The following is a 24,374-nucleotide window of genomic DNA, read 5'->3' on the forward strand; positions in this document are numbered from 1 at the left end:
AGTTGAGTTTTCATATTTCCTTTAAAAGGTACTATTCTCATCCCAGCTGGGGACGAAACCCAGGACCTTTGGATTAGAAGTCCAATATGCTATCCACTACACTACTGGGACCCGGTCATTGTTGGGTCCTGATGTTTCTAGAATCTAGTTGAGTTTTTATATATCTAGTAAAATGAATGGCTATCATCCCAGCTGGGGATCGAACCCTGGACCTTTGGATTAGAAGTCCAATATGCTATCCACTACACTACTGGGACCGGTCATTGCTGGGTCCTGATGTTTGTAGAATCTTCTTGAGTTTTCATATTTCCTATAAAATGAATGGTTCTGATTAAAGCTGGGGATCGAACCAAGGACCTTTGGATTAGAAGTCCAATATACTTTCCACTACACTACTGGGACACGGTCACCGTTGGGTCCTGATGTTTCTAGAATCTAGTTGGGTTTTCATATTTCTAGTAAAACCGATGACTATCATCCCAGCTGGGGATCGCACCCAGGATTTTGGATTAGGAGTCCAATATGCTATCCACTACACTACTGGGACACGGTTATTGTTTTGTCGTGTTGTTTCCCGTATCCTGTTGAGTTTTCATATTTCTAGTAAAATGAATGGTTAACATCGCAGCTGGGGATCGAACCCAGGACCTTTGTATAAGAAGCCCAATATGCTATCCACTACACTACTGGGACACGGTTATTATTTGGTTTTGATGTTTCCCGAATCTAGTTGAGTTTTCATATTTCTAGTAAAATGAATTGCTATCAACCCAGTTTGGGTCGAACCCAGGACCTTTGGATTAGAAGTCCAATATGCTATCCACTACACTAATGGGACACGGTTATTCTTTGGTTTTGATGTTTCCCGAATCTAGTTGAGTTTTCATATTTCCAGTAAAAGGAACGATTCTCATCCCAGCTGGGGATCGAACCCAGGACCTTTGGATTAGAAGTCCAATATGCTATCCACTACACTACTGGGACACGGTTATTATTTGGTCCTGATGTTTCCCGAATCTAGTTGAGTTTTTATATTTCTAGTAAAATGAATGGCTATCATCCCAGCTCTGGATCGAACCCAGGACCTTTGGATTAGAAGTCCAATATGCTATCTACTACACTACTGGGACACGGTCACCGTTGGGTCTTAATGTTTCTAGAATCTAGTTGAGTTTTCATATTTCCTATAAAATTATTGGTTCTCATCCCAGCTGGGGATCGAACCAAGGAACTTTGGATTAGAAGCCCAATATGCTATCCTCTACACTACCGGGACACGGTCACCGTTGGGTCTTAATGTTTCTAGAATCTAGTTGAGTTTTCATATTTCTAGTAAAACGGATGTCTATCATCCCAGCTGGGGATCGAACCCAGGATTTTCGATTAGAAGTCCAATATGCTATCCACTACACTACTGGGACACGGTCATCGTTGGGTCCTGATGTTTCTAAAATCTAGTTGAGTTTTCATATTTCCTGTAAAAGGAACGATTCTCACCCCAGCTGGGGATCGAACCCAGGACCTTTGGATTAGATGTCCAATATGCTATCCACTACACTACTGGGACATGGTTATCGTTTGGTCCTGATGTTTCCCGAATCTAGTTGAGTTTTCATATTTCTAGTAAAATGAATGGCTATCATCCCAGTTGGGGATCGAACCCAGAACCTTTGGACTAGAAGTCCAATATGCTATCCACTACACTACTGGGATACGGTTATTTTTTGGTCCTGATGTTTCCCGAATCTAGTTGAGTTTTCACATTTCTGGAAAAATGAATGGCTATCAACCCAGCTTGGGATCGAACCCAGAACCTTTAGATTAGAAGTCCAATATGCCATCCACTACACTACTGCGACACGGTTATTGTTCTGCCCTGATGTTTCCCGTATCCTGTTGAGTTTTCATATTTCTAGTAAAATGAATAGTTAACATCCCAGCTGGGGATCGAACCCAGGACCTTTGGATTAGAAGTCCAATATGCTATCCACTACACTACTGGGACACGGTTATTGTTTTGTCATGATGTTTCCCGAATCTAGTTGAGTTTTCATATTTCTTGTAAAACGAACGGTTATCATCCCAGCTTGGGATCGAACCCAGGACCTTCACAAGTCACTTAACGTAGCGGGTAATAATTACTTTTTTTTATGCTAACATTTTTCATTTTAAAAACTAAACGTAAAATTAATACTATCCTCCGAAGAGCTCTTTTGAAAATTATGCAAAATTTCATGATAAAATACTTTTGGCGAAACGGTGTGACTTCAGTCATTACAATTGGTTCAATTATCTCTTACGCTTTCTAGACTTCGACTACAAAAAGAGTCTTTTTGAATATATCAATGTGAACCATGCTTCTATTTACAATATTAAAAAAACAACACAAGAAATCTAATTTTAGTAAGTGATGGATTTTAGAAAATAGAACATTTTGGCCCAGAGCATAGCAATGAGAAATTTACATCATATTTAACAAGTCTATGATCTTTTCAGTTCTCAAAATACTTATTATTGCAATTTCACACATATTCAAATATTTAAAACTATTAAAACTTAATTTGAGTCGAATATACCAATATTATCATTTGAAATATCCACGAAGAACCAATTTTCTTACAACAGGTACATTATACTTAAAACATTTTTTAAAGGACACTGTAATAACCTCAACCTGTGGGTATTTTCGATTTTCGAAAAACCAAATTATTAGGTACTATTTTCAGAAACTAAACTCTACTGTCTCTTCAACAGCTCACAAGTAACGACTTTAAAAAATAAACTTCTCGTGTATCGTATTTATGATAACAAGCAACAATATGTATAATAAGGAAAGTTAATACTTTCTGTTTTCTCAGTTGCTATGTTCCCCCTTTAAACGTTCATCGATTCATTATCTTAACCGTGCTGCCTTGGCATTGAGCCCAACTTTATCTCGGCGAAAGCGTTACGCTACACGAGAGATTAAAATGGGGCAATTTTTGAGGCACGCTATGTGGACTGAAATCTTGCTCTCTATTTATAGTTAGATAAAGTCTTTGCCGGTGGAGGGAGCGCAAGCATTGGTGGTTCAATGGTAGAATTCTCGCCTGCCACGCGGGAGGTCCGGGTTCGATTCCCGGCTAATGCATAAAGTGTGATTTTTTATTTTAAATGAAATTCATCTGAAATGAATTTCTACATAATTTATATCAATAATGAAATTGTTTTCATATAAATTTCTACATATTATACGTAAATAATGACATTATTTTCACGTAAATTTCTACATAATTTACATTAATAATGACATCATTTTCACATAAAACTATACATAATGTACATCAATAATGACATTATTTTCACGTAAATTTATACATAATATATATATCAATAATGACATTATTTTCACATAAATTTCTACATAATGTACATCAATAATGACATTATTTTCACATACATTTCTATATAATGTACATCTATAATCACATTATTTCCAAATATATTTCTACATAATGCATATCATAATGACGTAAGCGCCATTAAAACTATAAGTGTCTAAGTCTCTCGAAGAAATACATTAATGCAGGTCTATTTCCGAGGATAAAATCATTTCCGCCAATCAACGAGCGATACATGATGAGACAGAGCCTCAAGGTATAAACACAAAGTAAAATGGTTGGCCTTAGAAGTTTTATTGAGGTAGAATTTTTTCAGTAGGTGTTTTGGAGAGCAATACCTATTAAAACCAGCGAGAGATTTGGGACTAAGTATAAGAGGTGTAAGAACAGACTGTACCATTCCTACATCCCCTTATACTCTCTTGATATTTCTGACATAGTGACACTTCAATATATATATATATATATATTGGAAATTGAAAAGGGTTTTTGCTGCACATGCAGACACTAAATGATCTTGGGCTCACCCGTTTCGAATGTTCTGTTTTAAGAAACTAAATGTTTTTACAACTTTGAAATTCGATTAAACGATGCCTAATTAGGGGTTAATAATATAATTACCATGTTATGGAACTGAAATATGATGTTCCTAACAGGCTAAGGGTTCGTGGATCCATCCTAGAGGAGCTTAACATATCAACCCTGCAATTTGCCTTTGCCGCTTGGCCTTGGCAGTCTACTACTTATAATTAATTCATGATTATACGCCGTATACTTGTTTTCCTTTAAGAATTACCATAAGACTAAAGGTATCGCTCAATATGTACTTACCGAGTTTTCAAAGGCCATTCCAACACCCGTGATCGAGTACATCAAAACCAAGAGAATGACTCCGGCTATTCTGATGTCGTTAATTCCGCTGGGAAATTCGCAGATGCCCGCGTTAAAATTCTAAAAATGGCAAACAAAATAGAAATCTTTAAAAATTCCGAAACTGCTACTGTTTGAGCGTTGTAGGCTTCAAGAATCAATTGTAAACATTACACGATATGTATAATACTAAAGTTTAGACTTTTACCACATGATGGAAAATGGAAAGACCTCTCAAGTTCTATGAATATTTACCTTGCAATGATAATTTTCACACGAGAAATGTTTTAATGAAGAGCGCTATAACACTAGTATAGAGGGTAATACTAATTAAATTTGTTAACTATGGTGATACTAAATGTAAAACATTTTTAAACACTTGACGGACATTTCATGGATATTTATTTAAAACTTCTAAAAATTGAGAGCTTTAGGGTACCAAACCCCTTGTCAAGCGTGCAAGTTAGTATCCGTCATGTTTAAAAAAATTACATTTAGTATATAAGGTGTTTTGAAAATGCCTTCACAAATTATGGGGCGTATTCTATGGACCAAACTCAATAAAACTTCCCCATGAACCATTTCCGTGAAGGGGCTAGTTTTGGGATCATAGCGCACAAAAATTGGTCCAAAAAATCAACTGCAAAACTGATTAAGCTGAAATAATTTTCTTCAACTAATGAACATTTAAATCGACGTTTAAAAAGTAATGTTTTCTGCCCACACTTTGCTTGACGTATTTTTGAAACGTTTCTGTAACAGACGTCTTTTAACACAGTTTTTGCGCAGTAGAGACAATTCACTTACTCGTAACAAATCTCTGACTGTTTCGGCTGCTCCAACGATGTACATGGCAACAGCCACTGATGTTGCAAAAGAAAACAGCATGCCAACCGCTCCGCCAACTTCTGGGCCCAAAATACGAGATACAAGGTAGTATACGCCACCTGAAAAAGACCAAAATTTTTTTTCGAGTACTCCTTTTTAACAAACTTCTTTTTTTATTTATTTATTTATTTATTTATTTGAATGTGTTGTTCACAAAGTCAACAGTGTGACGTATGTGTGAACATCGTAAGTCAAGTACATAGCCATGTTACTGAAAGACACTAAGGGAGCACAATAATATGAGAACAAAACAAACGGTTAATAATGTAACATTAAAAAAAAAGAAATAATAATAATTAAAAACAATAATAATAGTAATTATACAAGTAAATAATAATACTGATAACAATTAAAACAATGTCAGAAAATTTAGAAAATTAGAATTCGCTGTACAATAATGTAATTTTTATGTAATCATTAGGGGGAGGGTTGAAGAAGTAGAGAGCTCACAAGTTAGCACGAAAAATGTCTAATAATTTACGACGAAAATGGGATTTATTGGTGAGAATGACAACATCATTGGGCAACGAATTCCAATCGTCAATAACAGAACACGCAAAGTGTGTTTGTCGGAATGTAGTTAGCACCCTAGGTTTGACTAGTTTGTGTGAGTGACCACGGGTTCTTGCATTACACTGTTAAAAAAAATGGAATTGTTTGAAACCTTTAGAGGTGTTTCCTAATGCATCCCCAGCAGCACCCCTATTGGTGTTTAAAAGCACCATTCGAGAGGATGTCAATACGCACCTTTCAAAACGGTGCGAAATAATACCTTCTCTGAAGGTGCTTTTTATATCCGGTGAGGTGTTTTAATCACTTTGAATAGAGGTGTATATTAATACCAGAAAAAGTGTTAATAAACCCTTTAAAAAAAGGTCTTTTTGAGACTAATTTGGTGTTTTAAAATTCCATTGACGTTGGTGCTTTTTAATTCTTGTTAGGTTTAAACCATCACCCTTAATAGAGGATTATAATTATACCAGAAAGGTGTCTATCAACTCTGTAAAAGATGTTTTTTGAAATTATTTTTTTCAAAACACATGAGTTACCATAGATTAGTCTTTCAAAATAGCTGCTGAAAATCTGCTGCTCAAATCCAGTGGATTAAGGGTAAACGTTTTTTCTGCTGTAAGCCTTATTCAACCGTGTAAGAATTGATGCGTGTGAAATGGTTACGTTTAACCTTTACTGTATATCCTCAATAGTTCTACTTAAGGACCTGATTTACATAATTTAAATGTGTATTTAATTTTCGGCTCACTGTGAACCGTCAAGACCTCCTCAAAGACACACGAATTCAAGGAACCAATCCGAACAACGCTTACCAAAATATTTAGAAGTAACATTTAGTGAAACTAGGAAAGTTAAATTTCATGTTTACACTGTATATAAATATAGTAAAGCTGAATTAAAAAGTAAACACCAAATTTGAAATGTTAATATAAAAGATCTTCTTGGAATATTGAAATGAAACAGAGCTTTATAGCTACAAAACTACTTAAAGAATCGTAATGCCAAAACATACTTAACATATTTTCATTTAATATTCTACAATAAGAATATGTTATGGTTTTGCAAGATATAATTTTATCCTACTCGTGATATGCGTGTAGTGTTTCGACTCAGATGCAATCTTCATTACTCGTTCTATATAAACTTTCACTTGTGTCGTTCCGAAGAAAGAAAATTATCTTAAATATTTAAATAAATATAAAAGATATTAATTTTTTTAATCGTCAGTATTTTAGCTTAATTCTAGTTAAGTGGTTTTAAGAACGTTATTCTTAAAATGATTTTAAACATAGCTATTGTTGACGTTTGACTCCTAGCGTAAACCGTTTTCACAATTTTTGGAAATTTAGGGTATATAAGGCGATTGATTGACAAATGGTAGGAATAAGCGCTATTGCGTGAACCTTTGGTCGAAGCCCTGCCATTGGGAGGCTGGTCGCTTCTCTTAACTTAAGCCGATCGCGCGTACATCTTAATCCCAACGATGATAATGGAGTAGAAGCCAATGTTTCAGTTTGGCGTGTATGTGGTATACACAGAAGACTATATGATGGTGTTGTCAGAAGACAATAACTACAGATTAGCGTGTATGTGGTATATACCATTAGAAAAACAAGTGTGGTGATAGAGTAATGAAGTAGAATTTTTACCTCTCTCCGAGTGACTGGACGTGTCTGTGGGTCTGTCTGTCACCGCGTTCGCAGTTGGCAAATCGAAGCAAACGTGTTCGCAGTATAAAGAAATTCGGAAAATGTTACTTCGTTGCTATATCCATCTTATTTAACGTCAATCATTAACTATCCGTTACACCTTCATCTGCTGTCTAACAACCAATTGTTTCACCCAAAGCTAACCGGTATTTAATGGTTTCTAACAACAACCCCATGCACTAGTCTTTCGTGTACACCACATACGCCACACGTCCACACGTGAGACATGAGAAACGTCTAGCCTCCTAATGGCAGAGCTTCCACCAAAGGATCACGCAATTGCGCGCTTCTTATCTCTTAGTGTGAATCAATCACCTTAATACCCAAAATTTACAAACGTTCTGATATAGGTGTTTCCTAGAAGTATAACTTTATAGATAGCTATGTTTAAAATTATTTTAGGAATTAAATTTCTGAAACCGACTTAACTATAATTAACGTAAAATACTGACGATTAAAATAATTAATATAATTTATATTTAATTAATTATTTAAGATAAATTTATTTCTTTGAAGTGACACAAGTGAGAGTTTATATAGAACGAGTAATGAAGATTGCATCTGAATCGAAACACTACACGCATATCAAAGTTAATATAAAGCGAGTAGGATGATAAGATCTCTTCCAAAGGATAACATTTTCTTTTTGCATAATATTAAATTGAAATATTTTAAATATTTTTCGGCATTACGATTCTTTTAGTAGTTGTGTAGCTATAAAGCTTTGTTTCATCTTGGACACACAGATACGTCCAGTGTAATACCTCTCCGTGACGTCATCGTCACTCGGAGTGATAAAAACTTGTGTCAAGGGGAAATTCAAGTGATAATTTTATGAATTACTCTAATTCCAAGACATTCCAGCATATTGAACTCTTCGAGAATTATTTTCCAATGATTGAAAAATCAAAATAAGTATAAATTCCTTCAAATATTAGAATAAGTTAGTCCTAAGAAATGTAAAATAATTTAGATTTTTAAAATCTTTGGGTTATTTTTAGGATGCTTCACTGTGCAGGTAGAATTAGTGAGATTATTTCCCTCTAAGCTCATATCAATAACCTTTCACTTAAAAAGACACCATATCAGCTTAAAATGTGTAAAGTAAAGCCCAAAGGTGTTTATTCGCACCATTCGAACAGATTTATATTAAAAACACTATTTCGGTTTAAAAAACAATTTAATAAGGGTCAATTAACACCTAAAGGTGTGTCTACGTACCACTGAATCACAATTTCCTTAAAAAATACCTTAAAAGAGTCAACTAGCACCTTTTTACGAAGAAAACACCATTTCAGTTAAAAAACACTCCAAAAAGAGTGTATAAACACCTCAAGGTATTTCCGAACACCCATGAAACACCTTTTTTTCTAACAGTGTATTATGGCGGGTGAAAAATAAGGAAAAATCTAAATCAAGTTTGTTATGTATAATGTCAAAAACTAAGCATAGGTTATTAATTTTATGTCGTAGAGTGATAGAATCAATATTTAATAGGGAGAGTCGTTGGGGAGCCGGAAGCTTACTAATTTTGTGTGGGAGTTTCGAATATGCTTTTGAGCTTTTTGCAAAGCCTGTAGATCAGTTAAGAAATGGGGGGACCAAATTGGCGAACAGTAATCAATTATAGGGAGGACCAAAGAGTTGTACAAAGTTTTAATGAGAGGTATAGAGTTAAAATTTAAGTTACGACGAATGATACCCGTTAAGCTCCTAATACGTTTGGCAATTTTATTGGAATGGGCTGTATATTTGAGAAGGGGATCTATAAGGACACCTAAGTCCCTCTCACAAGTGGACGTAGTTATAGTGGTGTTATTAATTGAATAATCAAACATGGGATTACGGCGTCCAAGGTGAAGAGTCTTACACTTAGTGATGTTAAAAGATAACCCATGAGTAGCCATGGATACTAGGATTCAATAATTTGGGAACGCTAGCAAAAAAATCACTGCTAAGCAACTTTAATTTTTTTCAGAAATGTTTCTTACGACGACGTCAAAAACGACACTTCCATTGGATAAACAATATCTTATCTTTTCCATGCTTTTACTTAATGCGAGTGTACAAACGGTTCAAATAGTCATGGCAAAACCATTTTCACCCCGATCAATTAATGTCTCTCTGTTATGTGTTGTTATAACCCAAGCAATTATAAGTTGTTGAAGGAAACAAGCTGTCCCAGCAGAAAGACACTTAAGATAATAAAAATGTAAAACAATAGGGGCTGAAACGCGAGCATGAGGTAAAATTTCTATACTAGACGCCATACCTCCAGTTCTGAGCGAGGCTAATAAATATTAACTTAACAGTAGAACTCGCAGCACACAGCTTAAGTCTTTAGAATCCCCTAGCACCACCATGCCTAAACCACCGTACCATCGCGCGCTTCGGAGGAGGCGAAGTCTATTTACCATTTTTTGTGGCTTCACTTAGAGTTCGTTCTGGTGGAGTCACCAAATAAGTGTTTACTTTAAAAAAATCGAAATCGGAATGATGGGGATGAAAAGCCCCAAACACACGGTATTCCTGTCGCCATACATTGCCAAAGCGACAGAGAGGCCTTGAAAAGTCGGCGTAATACTCTTGCGAGGGGGGGAATTCTCCCCCGCACGAGTAAAAAGGCAAAAAATTCGTTTTCTAATCTAAAAGATAAACTTTTCACTTTATCTTTTACGGGTATTGATATAAAGTAATTTACTTTTAATGCGCAACATGTTTTGGTTTGAAAAACAAAACTTTTCTATGCATTGTTAGAGAAACCGTATTTATTCTCAGATAAGTAATGAAAAAAGTATATTCCAATATTCCGGTAAACACTGAAACGAAGGTTAGGTCACTCCTAAATTTTAGTGTTGAAATGCTTTCGAAATCAAAGTCAGGAAATGAAACCGTTCAAAATGTTTTACCCCTCGAACCGAAAACAAGAGAATAAACCTTGAGTTTACTTATTCCACGATCAGTTTTTATTTATTTATTTTGTTAAATTGCTTAGGGCACTGAAACCAAGAAGGTTTGCTTTGGTGTTTTATTTCTTTACTAAATATAAGGTCGTAAAATATTCATTGTTGAGCTTGCTATAGTGGGTTTACATTGAGGCCTTCTGTAAATTATGGAGCCCTTGAGACCGAATCTTATACGTCTCTAAAGTATTAAAAACAAATTTTAGCGAACGGAATTGAAATAATAACCTTTAAGGACGATCTGAAAGTTTTAAATTCATTTCAGACAAGTTGTTTAGTGAATTATGTAAATTTTGCGACCAAATTTCAAGGAAGCCATAGATTTTTAAAGTTTGCTTGTAAACAAAATTAAGCCCACTGGTACATTTCCTTTAGACTTTACAAATTAAAATATATATTTCCCTGCTTCAAAATCCCTAAAAGCAGACAACCAAATGCATTGCATTGTTGAACTATGGCATCAGGCTGCGTATGACTACATTATCATCTACGGAAAGTTAACATGGATTGTCACTACTCTATGATATCTTGACGCTTAAGAACCTTAATCATAATATTTCAAAATATCAAGAGGGTTTTATTTTTGTGTTCTTTGAGAAAATTCGATAATACATAGATACATAAACTGCCTTTTTGGTAAGTGATATCATTGATTGTAAAACAAGATGGGTTGTCTCTGGACCATTAAAAGGTATCATCAAAAGGGGACAATAGAAGGGTGACGCTATTTATCCTTTTAATACATAAGTTAGGTAACATGATTCTTTCCAGGCTCAACCTTTTTGTTAGCTCTGCTGCTAATCAAACTTCAGATGAGCATCGCACCGTGCTAGTAACTGTTTGGTACTAAATCCTCAGCAGTAAACCCACACACCTCGTCTTGACGTGGAACAAAATTCCAAAAGCGCGCCTGGTAAATGGTAAAGAGCTAAAACAGTAGTAAATTATGAGGGAACTATTTATCGCGTGTGTGATTCGGTTTAGAAACCTTTCTCCAAATGCTCTGATGTTAGAAAAAATCATGCTACAATTACCCGCTTTGTGGTACACTTCTCTCGGAGGGAAGTATTATATACTTCTGGTATCATTTCCTAGCTTTTGAACCGTCTGAATAAGTGGTAGAGTTAATATTTAACTATTGAATAGAGTCACTAGGTAAACATTGTAAAATTTTTACGGTTTTCGTGAACAAACATGAAATTGGAAAGTAGGTCAAATTCTTAAGTTTTTCAATCTACTCTTTGTAGTTATTATTCCACGGATGAACTTTGGTACCCAAGTTCCTTCACTATAACAAAGAATATCTGGCGTTTTCCGAGTTAGTCGATGAGATGGCGAACGTTTTTACGTCTGTACGGTTCGTCAATTCCTGTCGGTCAGCTCAGTTAAGCTTGACCGATCAACTAAATCCCTATTGTGTAAACTAGTGAAAAGTCAAAGAGTATGGTCAGGAAGAAGCTTTCACGTCTGACCCTAAAGGTTTGCTAGTATCCCGGACCCTCGGGCTTTCAGATTTTCTCTTTTCTCTGATTTTTTCTCTCATGCTCTAAGTTTTACGTCAATCCGACATTTCGGATACGCTGTTTATTCTCTTTAGAGAGCTTTCGTTGCCTTCTTAATCAGCTGAAACCATCCCACCGTAGCTTGTTTGATTTCCATCGGATGGCTCCCGTGTTTACCATTGATTACCATTGAACAAGTCGAGTTTCAAAGGACCACTGACAGGGAAAGGATATTTTCTGAAACAAGTTCCTTGTGAGGGCTCTATTTTTTCTTTCTAATAAACGACGTTGTTCATACGTTCACACTTTATGCTAAGTTGCGCTTACTTATGTAAACTAGTGTACTGGAGTGTTTGGGCAGATTAAACTGACCAACAGTTTTCGTTAGTGCGTGTGGACAGGTAACAAGTAATACAGTCAGTCGATTGTGATTTCATTTTAAGAATTAACAATGACGTTTGTTAAAGCTTAGTTCCATCGTCTAGACGCAGTTCTGCAGACAATGTATACAACTCAACTCTTGAATTTATACCCTCTATCGATCAACGTCGAACATTTTCATGTCGCGAGTCCTTTATTAGTGTTACCCACCTGCATACACTGGTGCTTATTGGAATCGGAAAAACTCGGGCAATCGGTCAAGGCTCAAGCATGTTAGTATCTATCTCTCGATTTCAGGTAATTTCAATCCTCCTTGATGTTACTCTAACACCGCGTGTAATGTCAATCTTAAAGTTGTCGAAATTATTTTCGGAAATGAGCAAATCCTTTTTAAGTAGATTAACATTACATTAATTGTAACATCAGGTAGCAACGAGGAAGAAGCTTGCTAATGCTAAGGAAATTGGTCTTTAGCAAAAGCAAGACAAATGGGATTTTCCCTGTGTCTATGAAACCGAGTAATAAGAATTGTTTCTCATGGGCCATGTGATGCTTACACTTTAGAACCTGTTCGGCTAACTAAAATAATAAAAACTTTTTCCCAACTGACTTACAATTCAAACCAATCTTGGTTTTCAAAATCACTTCAACTTTAAAAAATTACGCGAAAGCTCTTTAATATGCACCGATTAAGTTAACTTATTAAACCTATAATTATAGATGGTGTAATCATGCGCCTCAACTTAACCAAGTGCCTTAGAGCTTTAGTTTAATACCTCTTTCCTTGAACTGATTACATCAAAAATGTTTTTTCGTCGTTGGTTATTAAAGACTATGACGTAATGCTTTTCTTTCTCGCCTCCATTTTCATCTTATTTTGTCGGGACTGAAGAAAATAGAAAATAGCTTCGTCTTATGAAAAAGATCTAGCTATAGAAATAACATGGTCTGGACATAAACAAGAACATAAAATCTTCGTCCCTCGCTTTGTTTAACCGCCAGACTGTTTTCAAAGGGGGTTATCAAATGAGATGGTCCCGGGATGTCGCGAGGATAGTGGAGCTTTTACAGACTTTCAAAACTCCTATACATCCTAGACAAACTACTTGCTTTCGTACCAAGTTTAAGAGTGGAAGTTCAAGGGACCTAACCTTGACCAGTGCACGCAACTGTAGTTGAGGCTGTCACCTTTTCTAATATTGTAGAGGAAGAGTTGACGTAGAAAATGAGTGACAGAGGGTGGGTTTTAGAATGAAGTGCTTTTAAAAGATTACTGATATTATTTCTTGCTCTTACGGCAACGTATTGGTCGTGGCAGTGCCCAATTGTTCTCGTGGTGATAAAATCACGAACTATATTGGACGAACAAGAAACTTATTGCAAAATCTCTCGATAAAAAGGAAAACCAGAGTTTTATTGGATAATCTCGATATTGATCGAAAAAATTCGAGATTTATTAGTAAATTACGAGATTGATCGAGAAAATTCAAGATATTTAGGAAAATCTCGAGTTCGATCGAGAAAATTGGAGATTTATAGGAAAATCTCGAGTTCGATCGAGAAAATTCGAGATTTATTGGTATATTCCGAGATTTGTTTATAATGTTTCGAGAGTTATTGGAAAACCCCAGGCATGTGAAATAACAGGAATCATGGAAACTATCAAGAATTATTGCTAATCATGAAAATTATTGGAATTATTGGATATGTATATATATATCTGAAAAAATACTATAGGCAAATAGGAAATGTTTAGTATAACATCAAACGCAGTGAACATTTTTCTCTTTGAAGTCTCTAGCTCAATGAGATTCTTTATTAGCTGCGTGAGCTCTGTAGGGAAAAATACCGCGCATAAGCAAGTATAAACCTTAGCATGACAAAGTGTGGTCGAGAAAAGTAGGAACCTTCTCGTAAGTACACTCTATAATAACTGAGAACCCAGCTAGTAAAATATGCCTCTTAAAAAAGATAATATCTCCTTTTTGAGAGCTCATCCAGTAAAGGCCTTCCTCCTCCCGCGTTCAATGATGAGTCCCTTAAGCCGAAACCAGAGACTATGGTTTCGCCTTCATTGTCTTTTTTACAGCTAATTAGTGGCTACGTTTTGTCTAGGAAGCCCAGACTAACGACGAGCATTTTTCATAAAGGTGGAAGAAAATTATATTAGGGTATAAAATAATTAATTAATTTCCCTAATTAGAACGTTGACACACGATAATGTTATTTTTTGAAGTAATAACGCACCGACCATATCTTGGTTTTCTTTTGGTATTTTAAAGAAATTTAGTTTTGAAATACAGAAAAAGCGTTATGAACACATAATTGTGAAAATTATGCTCGCCGCTAGTTAGGTGTCGGTATTGCTTCAAGGGAAAATTTTGGAAAGCGCATGAGAGCTATGAGATATTAGAGGCGTGGTTGGAAACTTCTTACAAGATTGGGAATCGAGATATTACATATCATATCTTTCTTTATAGGTTTGTGGTAATTTGTGTATGAAAAATTATTATCAAAAAACAGTGTGAGAAAAGTAAAGCCCAGTTTCTTACACCTATTAAATGGAGCATGAAGGGTTGAAACAAGTTGACTTTTTTCTTTACTAGAATAGTAAAAATGTTCTAAAAGTCAATGACACCAAACTCAAATATTAAAGTTCATTTTTTACCAATTTACAAATATTGTCAAATATGAAATAATTTTGACTATTTTTACTTGGTATTTTCTAAAATTGCAACAAAATGCAAACAGCAGTCTTTATCAAAATGTTGTCGCATATTCCAAAGAAAGGGGGGAGGGACAAAATTCGAAAATGAATGCGATATTCATTTGTACGTTGGATATTTCAAGAGAAAAACATGATGATGAGTGAGCAGAACATAAACGTTCCGCATTGGCGCGTCGATTTCCATTGCGTGAAAATTCCTTTCGAAAGGTGCATTTTAGCGGAATGAAAGCGAAATTTTTGCTTCATAATTCGGTCCCTTGAAAACCGGGCTTTAAAAAGAAAATTCAGTATTATAAAAATCATTAGTCGCAAAACACGAAAAACTAACGTCCAAATTCTTTTATGGAAGTGAAATTGGAAAAACACCGCACCCGTACTCTAGTAATACTTCGAACCTGTGTTTCGGATAACAAATATACACCTATAAAATCGTTAGCTTTTCTAGAAAAAAAGGCCAGGCTTTCTTTTGTTCGATAAACTATGCCCTTCTTAGTTTTGTATTGGCGTCCCAGACCATACGCCTATAACAAAGGGTTAAGGCTACCCAATCAATAATGGAGCACCTAAAAGCGTGAAAGCCTCCGCCAAAAAATGGTGCGAGATTGGTCATCGCATAAGTTAATAATTAAAAGTGTTTCTAACGCCTGTACAATTTCAAATGGTAAGTCAGCTAGGACGTTTCGGCTCTTCCATCGACCTGGGGGCTAGGTATCAGCACTGCTATGTTTAAATGTCACAGATATAATACAACGTGTTCTTAATAGTAGTAAGGTCGCTAGAGAAAACGCCGGAGAAGGTGAATTATAGAGGAACAGTACAAAATGGTTTTCCTTCGAGCAACAATCAGATCGAGGGAGGGTTTTCATAAACTGTTGTTCTGAAACCCGCAACCACGAAAGCATGTCTCTAAAACCAGAAAGTAAAATGTTGATTATATTTTTGGGCTAGCTACTGCGTCCCTATTGAGTGAAATAGGAATTACGTGTTAAGAAAGAGGTCGGAGAAATTTTATATTTCGTGAGGTTGGTGCTGGTCAAATTTATCGGTGAATAAATCTATTCATAATTCCTGCTCGTCAAATGATCACTCACACAAACACGCAGTACATTTTTTCAAACTAGGGGTTTTATTATGAGTTAACTCGCTATTTGATGAAATACGTTCGTGTTAACAGGAGTATGCACAATTGATTTTTATTTTATCAACTTCCAAACTATCCACGACGTCTCTACGTCCGAGTTTGACTTATGTTCATAAACTTTTCGTAGTTCAAAAAAAAAAGAAGATGCCCTGAAAAAATTTCTGGTCAATACAAGCCAGACCCTTCAAAATAAATAAAAAAAATCTACTTTTTTAGGAGCAATTTTTCGCATCCAAGCCACACGATTCTTTTGTAATAAGAAGTCGTTATTCACGGTATATCGGCTACTAATCGAAATTTTATAGACGATTTTCCCTAGATTATAACCCAAATTTAGGTTTAGGATCGACTTGATGGGGCCAAAAATGTTACTTTTTTGCTATTCGCTTGCTCTTAAGGGTATTCGCAAGAGGATAGCCACTTATGGTAAAAATTTACAGGTCCAGATTTCCTTGACTTTCTAACAGATACATTTTGTTGATTAATTGAATTTGTTTTAACTCAGTATAGAAAAATTAATATTTGTATAATTTTTTCCAATGCAATTGTATTCAATTTTCATTACATAAATAACTTATTTCTTTCTCAACTGATTTCGTTAAACTGCTTTCATTATTTAACTGATTTCATGAAGTTTCCATCGTTTTTAACTCATTTAAACAATTTTATTCATTGTTAACCTGATTTAATCAAATTTCCTTCAGTCCTCAACCTATTTTATAAAGTTTCCTCATTTATGAACTGATTTCGTTAAATTTCCTTCATTTGTTAACTGATTTCGTTAAATTTCCTTCATCATTGAACTGATTTAATCAAACTCCCTTCATCATTTAACTGATTTAATCGAACTTCCTTCATCATTGAACTGATTTAATCAAACTCACTTCATCATTTAACTGATTTAATCAAACTCCCTTCATCATTTAACTGATTTAATCAAACATCCTTCATCATTGAACTGATTTAATCAAACTCCCTTCATCATTTAACTGATTTCGTCATATTTCCTTCATTGCCAAACCAATTTTGCAATACTGAATGCATTAAATTTACAGTAGTCACTTTGACAATTCAACAAATATTGAACAGTCCGCATTTTCATCAGTTCACCTGATTCAAAAAGTGGCTATTCCCTCTGATTTTCAGTCTTTTCCAGCTTTTTTATCCGATAACAACGGCCGATCTTAATGGTCCGGTGCTTTTTCTCTTCTTGGAGCTACGCGCCCTGAATTTTTTATCCTAACTCTCGGCACAAGAACAGAGTCGAACTTTTTTTTTATTTAGTCTGTGGTAGACAAAGGCCTTCGATTTGCCTTCTAGTTTTTCCAGGGTAGATTAAAGTAACTTCTTTTGTGAATGCTAGCGTTCTATTAAATTTCTCGCCGATTATAATTGGATTATTATATCGCATTATAAACCCTAGAAATATAGATTCCGCTGTATATAATGCATTAAAGTGTTTTTAAAACATATTCTATAGCATAAAATTTTTCTACCAATCAAAATATATGAATCCATAATAACATTAGAACTTAATTCATCCTCATATACCCAGAAACTAGAGATGGAGATGTCGTTGAATATTCAGAAAATATTTTAGATATTTTAGTTAGTACCCAAACCCGCATTCACAACTCAAAATGCTTAACCTTACTACCACAATCCTCTCCCTTAAGAAAAAATATAACTTAAAAAATTATCACCTACCACAATAATCTCCCTTAGAAAAATATCACCTTAACATAATAATCTCCCTTAGAAAATTATAGCCTTACCACAATAATTTCCTTGAACACAAACAGCTAACCACAATCCTCACCCTTAAAAATACGTTCCCCTTACCATAATCCTCCTTAAAAACATGTCCCCCTTACCATAATCCTCCTTAAAAACATGTCCCCCTTACCATAATCCTCCTTAAAAACATGTTCTCCTTACCACAATCCTCTCCCATAAAAAACTATCACCTTAGCACAATCTGTCCTTTCAAAAATTTGAACCTACTGGCAACCATTCCCTTCAAAAACATGATCACCTTACCAAAATCCTCTCCCTTAAAAACATGATCACCTTATCACAATCCTTTCCCTTAAAAATTATCATCATTAGAGAATAAGTTCTTTAAAATGACCAACGATTAAAACCGACTACTTCTACACTTATATAAGTTTCATTGTTTCTTTATAACTTACCTCCTCCAACCTCTCCATTGGTGCAAATGGCCGACATGGATAAAGTGGTCAAAATAGTAACTACAGTTGCCAAAACTACAATTAGGATTGATAATCCTACAAAAATAAAGAAGAAAAAGTTAAATCACATTCTTTTTAAGGTTAGAACTAAGCTAGACAACGGAGCTTACCGATTCCCGCTTGACCGACCATCCAGCCCATCCGGAGGAACAGCAAAACTCCCCAAATATTCAGCAGACATCTCATCTAGAACGATGAAAAAAGCTCATTTATAATACTTTATCGGAATAACAGTGAATAAAACAAATTCATATGAGTTTATCAACAAATAAAAATTTGTCGTCTGGTTTCTCGAGGTTCATTGTCTAACGTTGAAACTTAAAAAAAAGTTGACAAATAAAATGTTTAATATCCTTATGGAGCGTTCACACTATATCCAACTTAAGTCAGCTGACATGGCTCACCAAATAAGTCGGGTCTTTTTAAACGATACAACTTTTAACTCAACTAGATGAGTTAAGAAAAGGAGTCAGCAAAAGTTGGTCAGTTATCAATTTATAATTTTGTAGGTGATTCAACTTGTCCAACTTCAAGTTGACTCATCTGATTAGTCAAAAGGTTGTATCGTCTGAATGGGCCTTCAGTTATTGTGAACAGCCCATCCGACCCAACTGTTGTTAAAAGTATTCCGTATTCGATGTTTATTTACAATAATCCAATTTACACATTGGTTCAGTAACAACCAAACGAAATTTCTACAAGTACATCTGGTGAACTCTGAACACCTTAGCGAAAATCCCCATCATTCAATACTTATCGCCAAAATTTGCACGCGTGTCAATACAATTTCTCTGGGACCTTCCGAACGTAATATATAAAAATTATTTACTTATACTCAAGTTATTTTTGTAATTTTGATTTTGTTGAAAAAAGTTTTACCCACTATTACCGTCAACTATCCCTTTAATCAAAACGAAACAAAAGATTCTTCAACATGAATTTTATGTTTGGTGCTTGTATAATACGTACTTGTTACATACAGTCTACAATGCAGTAGGCCAGATTTTCTTAAACCCAGTAGATAGGGCAGTAACTTTCCCCACCTACGAGACTACGTAGCCCATAAATAAAAAGATGTTCTTGTGTTCTTTTTCCTGACAAGGCATCCCGGCCTTAAGCCTTATGTTGATGCGACTCTAGCCCTTGAAAAATGGCTTTCGCCCGTGGTGAACTAGGCGTAAACCCTGAGAGGTATCTGTAATAGGTAATGGGGACTACGAGAGAATAGGAGAAGGAAGAATGAACAAGTTGGACAAAAGACAATGCAGAGGTTAGCTTATTTTCCTGCCCAAACTTTTATAAAGTTGAAACTAGTTTTTCTTGGACATTAGAATTAAGTAGTAGCTACCATACGTTTATAAGATATGTACCATTAATATGACACATACTTCGTAATGCTAGAGGCTTCCTGAATGCTAGTTCGAGACTTTACTATACACGGTTTTGCAATCCATCTTCCTATTTAGTCTGTGCTAAGCCTTTGACAGCGCTTCACCAGGCGTCGCTTTACGATAATCTCTGACGTTTTACCTACGTCACTTCATGACAAGCACTCAGTAACCAGGGACAAAATTATGGAACATATCTTATGAACTTATTTAGCTACTAAGACATATTTTCCAATTCGTGGTCATTCTAGAAAATGACAGCCAGAAATGTAAGCAAACTATTCCCTGGTAGGCATCTTAACCGCTTGAACTCGATCATATCAGATCATTCTAAAAATAACAACGCCGATATATTTTTCTAATCTCAATTGTATATGTATAAAATTAACAGGTCCTCATGGTTAACGGAACAAAGTTCTTAATGTCTTAATCTTGAAGGAGAACGTTTCGCAGCTATTAACCGTGAACACTGAGATGAAGCAAATAGTTTCCATATAATTTACACCCTTCGACACCAGAGATCACTAGACATGAATGCCAGTTCATAGTCTACCAAGAACTTTTAGGGCTAGAGTTCCATACTTCTGGACTTAACATATTCTTGACAAAACTTTAAGAATTGTTTTACCGAATGAACATAAAGGCAAAGCTGTTCAAATTTTTCTTAGGTATTCTATAATAATTTACTTGTACTGCACAGCCAATCACGTCAGCCTAACATCCATAAAAAGTGTCTCTTCAAATAGTGGACAATGTCTCACTACCCTCAAAAATAGTCGGCAATGTAGCGGATGTAACCCACCCCAGGGGGGAGTCCTAGAGCGCTGGTTGCTCTCCGTGTTTCTGTCCGGGTAAAACCTCCGTGAGACGCTTGATGACCGCCTGCCCGGTTGGAAAATAGTATCCTGGCTTAATGTCGCGCGTTTTTGGGAGAGAGATTGTTCCAGAATATATATATACTGTTTTCCGTCCTTGTAGAAAAAAGAACAAGACCTCAAGGCATGTGGATGGATAGCTTGTTGGGAAAACGGTACGTTGAACCACGCTTTCCGCTTAAAGTGCTAGTAGCACAAACGAACACGATAAAACTAAGAAACTTAAGGACGGAGCTACGCTGTTCCAAAAATATGTATATATGGTAAAGTTTATTATTTATAACTTTAGAAAGTAAGTTCGACTTCGAAACTGCGACGTCACACCCTACCTCTTGGTCCCTTGTAAAGAGCCTCGTTTTACCGAAATATCGTGCTTATTGATTATCATAGAATCCAATAGGTCAAACCATATGTGGATGAGAGGGAAAGTATGACAATGGCCATAGAGCCTGTGTTAAAAAACGCGGACATCAAAGTTTCGCCAATAGCTATTTAGTTTACTAGTGACTGATGGACTTGCAAACTCGCGACTGAAAGTAGTTCAGACATTTATGCTCCTTGGTTTAACCATAGCCAACTCGATCACGCGCATCATGACGCAAGCTGCTTGATCTATAGCTAAATTACCGGGATTTGTTTTAAACGTATCTAGTTTTATGTGCTCTTCTATTGCTCCGATAACCTTACTAAATCCATATTATACCTTCAAATACCTTTTAAAAAATTTCCAGGTACTCTGTTCAGACTACAAACACAAATCGAGAAAGTTCTAGCATACACAATAGCAGACGACGGTAACCGCGTAACTGCGAATTAACACAAGACCTATTTTAAGGGAGTGAACAGGCCCAGTATAGCTACGCCAATAAAACGGTCAGCTACAGCGAAACTCTGATGACTCGCAACTTTTGCCCATTTTCATACTTTTCCTCTCATCCACTTTGGTCAAACCAAAAAAATTCACACAGAATCAGCAGAAATTATTTTTAAATAATATAAAATGGAACAAACAATACAATGACGTGAAAATTTTGAACTAACATTGTAGGCGTCTAAAGAAAACCATGGCCTCGTTGAATATTGTTGGAATGGGACAAAATTTTACGTACCTACCTCAAACACATGCACAATGATAGCGGCTAATATCACTTTACAACATTACGTTTAGGCCTACTTTTGGCAGCAAGAGAGTGACCTAATTTTTCGTCTACTCAATCTGCTAAATGGCTTAATGCAGTTTGTTGTGGTGTTTGTTTGTCAGCTCGGCCGGCTTTCGTCTGTTAAAACTATTGTTCCTTCTTTTTGTCCAAGGTTAACTTAATTAACGCGTTGTTGGCCCGGAAAAATAAGTTCTATTTACACAATCTGTTAATGTGTAAGATTCTACCATCATGCTTGATTGTTTTCCTTCAAACCCAAACGCATTAAAATGACTACGCAATTTAAACTTTCCCGCTACAAGGCTAATTCTACAGAAATTCTTTCTAACACTGATTATATTAAACAATATATTGAAAATTTTAAATTAAAGGAGTAGAAAATTGTAGAAATTTATTTCAAGGAATGAGATCTCGTGCCATAGAAGCAGATTCAAATAATTTATTCACCATGCATTAAAAAATAACCTTATTCCAACGTTTTTGAGATTTCTATCGGATTATCCATTTCAATAAAATGTCTTGGTTTTCATTAAACCAATTAAGATGCAAGTCTAACATTATACTACAGCGCTATTCAAAACAACTTCATTCATACTAAGACTTCTCGCGAAAGGTGCTGCCATCTAGAGGAAAACGATGAAAACCTTAGTACCGGATCATCGATCGGGCATGAACGAAGCCGGCTAAGGTTCTCCATTCGGGATATCAAGGAACTCAAACCTAGTGACCCACTTTTCGGATTCAGAAAGTACGCTCGGAGGAGAGAGTTATAGGGAGGAGAATGGTCGATGAGCCATGTGCTGCAATGAACGTTTCCCAGAATACCTTGGGATTCAGTATGGTTGTTGCAATTGCTGCCAGGTAGCGAAAGTTCATTTTCACACTGAGCAATACTTGAAAATAAAAATTACCGGCCGATTGTCACATGACCCCATTGGTCTTAAAGTGTAAGCAGACGAACCCCGAAATGCGCACCTTGATGAGGGTGGGAAATAAGGATTTTTATTAAACTGGACATTTGGCCAGCGATCCCCCTGGCCTGTAATCAATAAACTGGTCCATGAACATTGACCAGGGCAAGTCGTCTGCTAAACTCAAGAAGTGGATGACTAAAATAGTTGAGTTAATGTCTGAACTCTGGTTACCCTTGAATTTTCTTAGTGGTCCCGTGGACCACTGACCCCCCTCCTATTTAATTTTTAAACTGGTCCCGGTAATTTTTAAACTGGTCATTTTCCCGGTGCCACCACCTTATTTCCCACGCTGATTTGATAAACACTTAAAAATTCCCATCTTTTACAAAGGATACATATTTATCGATAAGTTTGCATGCTACTTTGTTTAACACTACATATTGATACAATGTTTTCTAAATTGAATTATTCTTATTTTATAACCTCTTTTAAATAAAGGAAAGCCTGTAACTCCCTTTTAAAAACGTTACACTTAGTTTAAATGTCACGTCAATCGCGTAATGTTGGGACAAGTGATTGAGAATACCATATAACAACCCTAATGACCCCAATTTCAAAATATTTCGAAGATCACTTACGTAAACTCCACGAATCCATCCGAATTTGATGCCTCCACTCGTTATGATTTTAGCATCTTCGTCTATCGTTTGCTGCGGCTCTTGTTGCTGTAACCAGAAAAGACATTAATTTGAAGTATCGAGTATTTACGAAAATGGGAGGCTTAAATCTTTAAAGATATTAAACTACTGAAAGTTTAAAGTGATGTACAACGTAGGGATCCGTTTAAAGTGATTTTTAGGCAGAGCGACATTCATAATGACCTATAACAAATCGCGGCAATCAATCTAGTGAGTCAATAGAGCCGTAAATGGCATCATTATACATCTCCTGGTACATTAAAGCCAAATTTTCTTACTTAACATAAATATATTTTATTTAAAATAATTCTTACTGGAAATACATCCCAATTTTCAGGCGAAACCCCTATCTATAACTATAGGCTAGAGGGGACCTAACTGAAGGTAAATTTGAAGTGTCAGACTCATTCGTTTGTTATTACTGATGTTTTCATTCAATACATTAGAGTAGTGGGACTGCATGTTAACTTCACAAAGAATGTAATGTAGTCAAAGGTGGGGAGGTGCCATTACTCTTTACTTGAGCATAAAAGAAAGTTATGAAATTATAAGTAGCCGTCATTTCTGTTGCCAAATATCCAAAGCTCTCGGCTAGATGGTTTTCAATTTATAAATGACTAAAATCCACGAGTTTCCACCAATGATTAAAAACACATGATCAGTACTTTTGATTTTCGTCTGAAATAGCTCTAATTTCTAGGAAGCTAACTACAGAAACTCTTGTTTACATTTTGATTCTATAATTATATTAGACTATACCCAGAGTGGTCTAGCTAGCTACTTGAGGAAGGCAGCTGCATTACATAAAATATTGGTTTCCCGCTCTCTCATTGAACTCAGCTGAGGATGAAGATTTTTTCATTTAAAACAAGAGTTAAGAAGGAAATTCTAAAGTATCGGTTAAGTTACTGGTAGAACTGGGAGAACCAAAACCGATAGAAGATATTGGTTTATTTTACTAAATTAGCTAAGCCAACCGGTATATTCTCTCGTCTTAACTCCGCGGTTATAA

At 35.7% G+C, this 24,374-nt stretch overlaps 1 protein-coding gene and 9 non-coding genes across 14 annotated transcripts in view; 1 reads left to right on the forward strand and 9 right to left on the reverse strand.

Moving 5' to 3' along the window:
* The window catches only part of LOC149628482 (solute carrier family 12 member 2-like), a 223,797-nt gene that overhangs the window by 161,183 nt on the left and 38,240 nt on the right, over positions 1–24,374 (reverse strand). For all 5 annotated transcript variants that reach the window (XM_089851414.1, XM_089851413.1, XM_089851415.1 and 2 more), the window contains 5 exons: positions 23,303–23,389; positions 18,438–18,513; positions 18,268–18,363; positions 5,058–5,197; positions 4,212–4,331 (listed from right to left, as the gene is read on the reverse strand). In XM_089851414.1, coding sequence (XP_089707540.1) covers positions 4,212–4,331; positions 5,058–5,197; positions 18,268–18,363; positions 18,438–18,513; positions 23,303–23,389 — 519 coding nt within the window. The remainder of the gene's footprint in view (positions 1–4,211; positions 4,332–5,057; positions 5,198–18,267; positions 18,364–18,437; positions 18,514–23,302; positions 23,390–24,374) is intronic.
* On the reverse strand, positions 39–111 carry TRNAR-UCU (transfer RNA arginine (anticodon UCU)). Its single transcript has one exon. It is a non-coding gene; the product is annotated as a tRNA-Arg (tRNA).
* TRNAR-UCU (transfer RNA arginine (anticodon UCU)) lies at positions 185–257 on the reverse strand. The gene has a single exon. It is a non-coding gene; the product is annotated as a tRNA-Arg (tRNA).
* TRNAR-CCU (transfer RNA arginine (anticodon CCU)) lies at positions 476–547 on the reverse strand. The gene has a single exon. It is a non-coding gene; the product is annotated as a tRNA-Arg (tRNA).
* TRNAR-UCU (transfer RNA arginine (anticodon UCU)) lies at positions 912–984 on the reverse strand. The gene has a single exon. It is a non-coding gene; the product is annotated as a tRNA-Arg (tRNA).
* On the reverse strand, positions 1,350–1,421 carry TRNAR-UCU (transfer RNA arginine (anticodon UCU)). The gene has a single exon. It is a non-coding gene; the product is annotated as a tRNA-Arg (tRNA).
* On the reverse strand, positions 1,495–1,567 carry TRNAR-UCU (transfer RNA arginine (anticodon UCU)). The gene has a single exon. It is a non-coding gene; the product is annotated as a tRNA-Arg (tRNA).
* Positions 1,641–1,713, reverse strand: TRNAR-UCU (transfer RNA arginine (anticodon UCU)). Its single transcript has one exon. It is a non-coding gene; the product is annotated as a tRNA-Arg (tRNA).
* On the reverse strand, positions 1,933–2,005 carry TRNAR-UCU (transfer RNA arginine (anticodon UCU)). Its single transcript has one exon. It is a non-coding gene; the product is annotated as a tRNA-Arg (tRNA).
* On the forward strand, positions 3,060–3,130 carry TRNAG-GCC (transfer RNA glycine (anticodon GCC)). Its single transcript has one exon. It is a non-coding gene; the product is annotated as a tRNA-Gly (tRNA).

The sequence above is a fragment of the Phalangium opilio genome, unplaced genomic scaffold (assembly GCF_054372755.1).
Source record: "Phalangium opilio isolate 3A_F unplaced genomic scaffold, DU_Popi_V2 ptg000105l_1, whole genome shotgun sequence".
Taxonomy (NCBI): Eukaryota; Metazoa; Arthropoda; class Arachnida; order Opiliones; family Phalangiidae; genus Phalangium; species Phalangium opilio.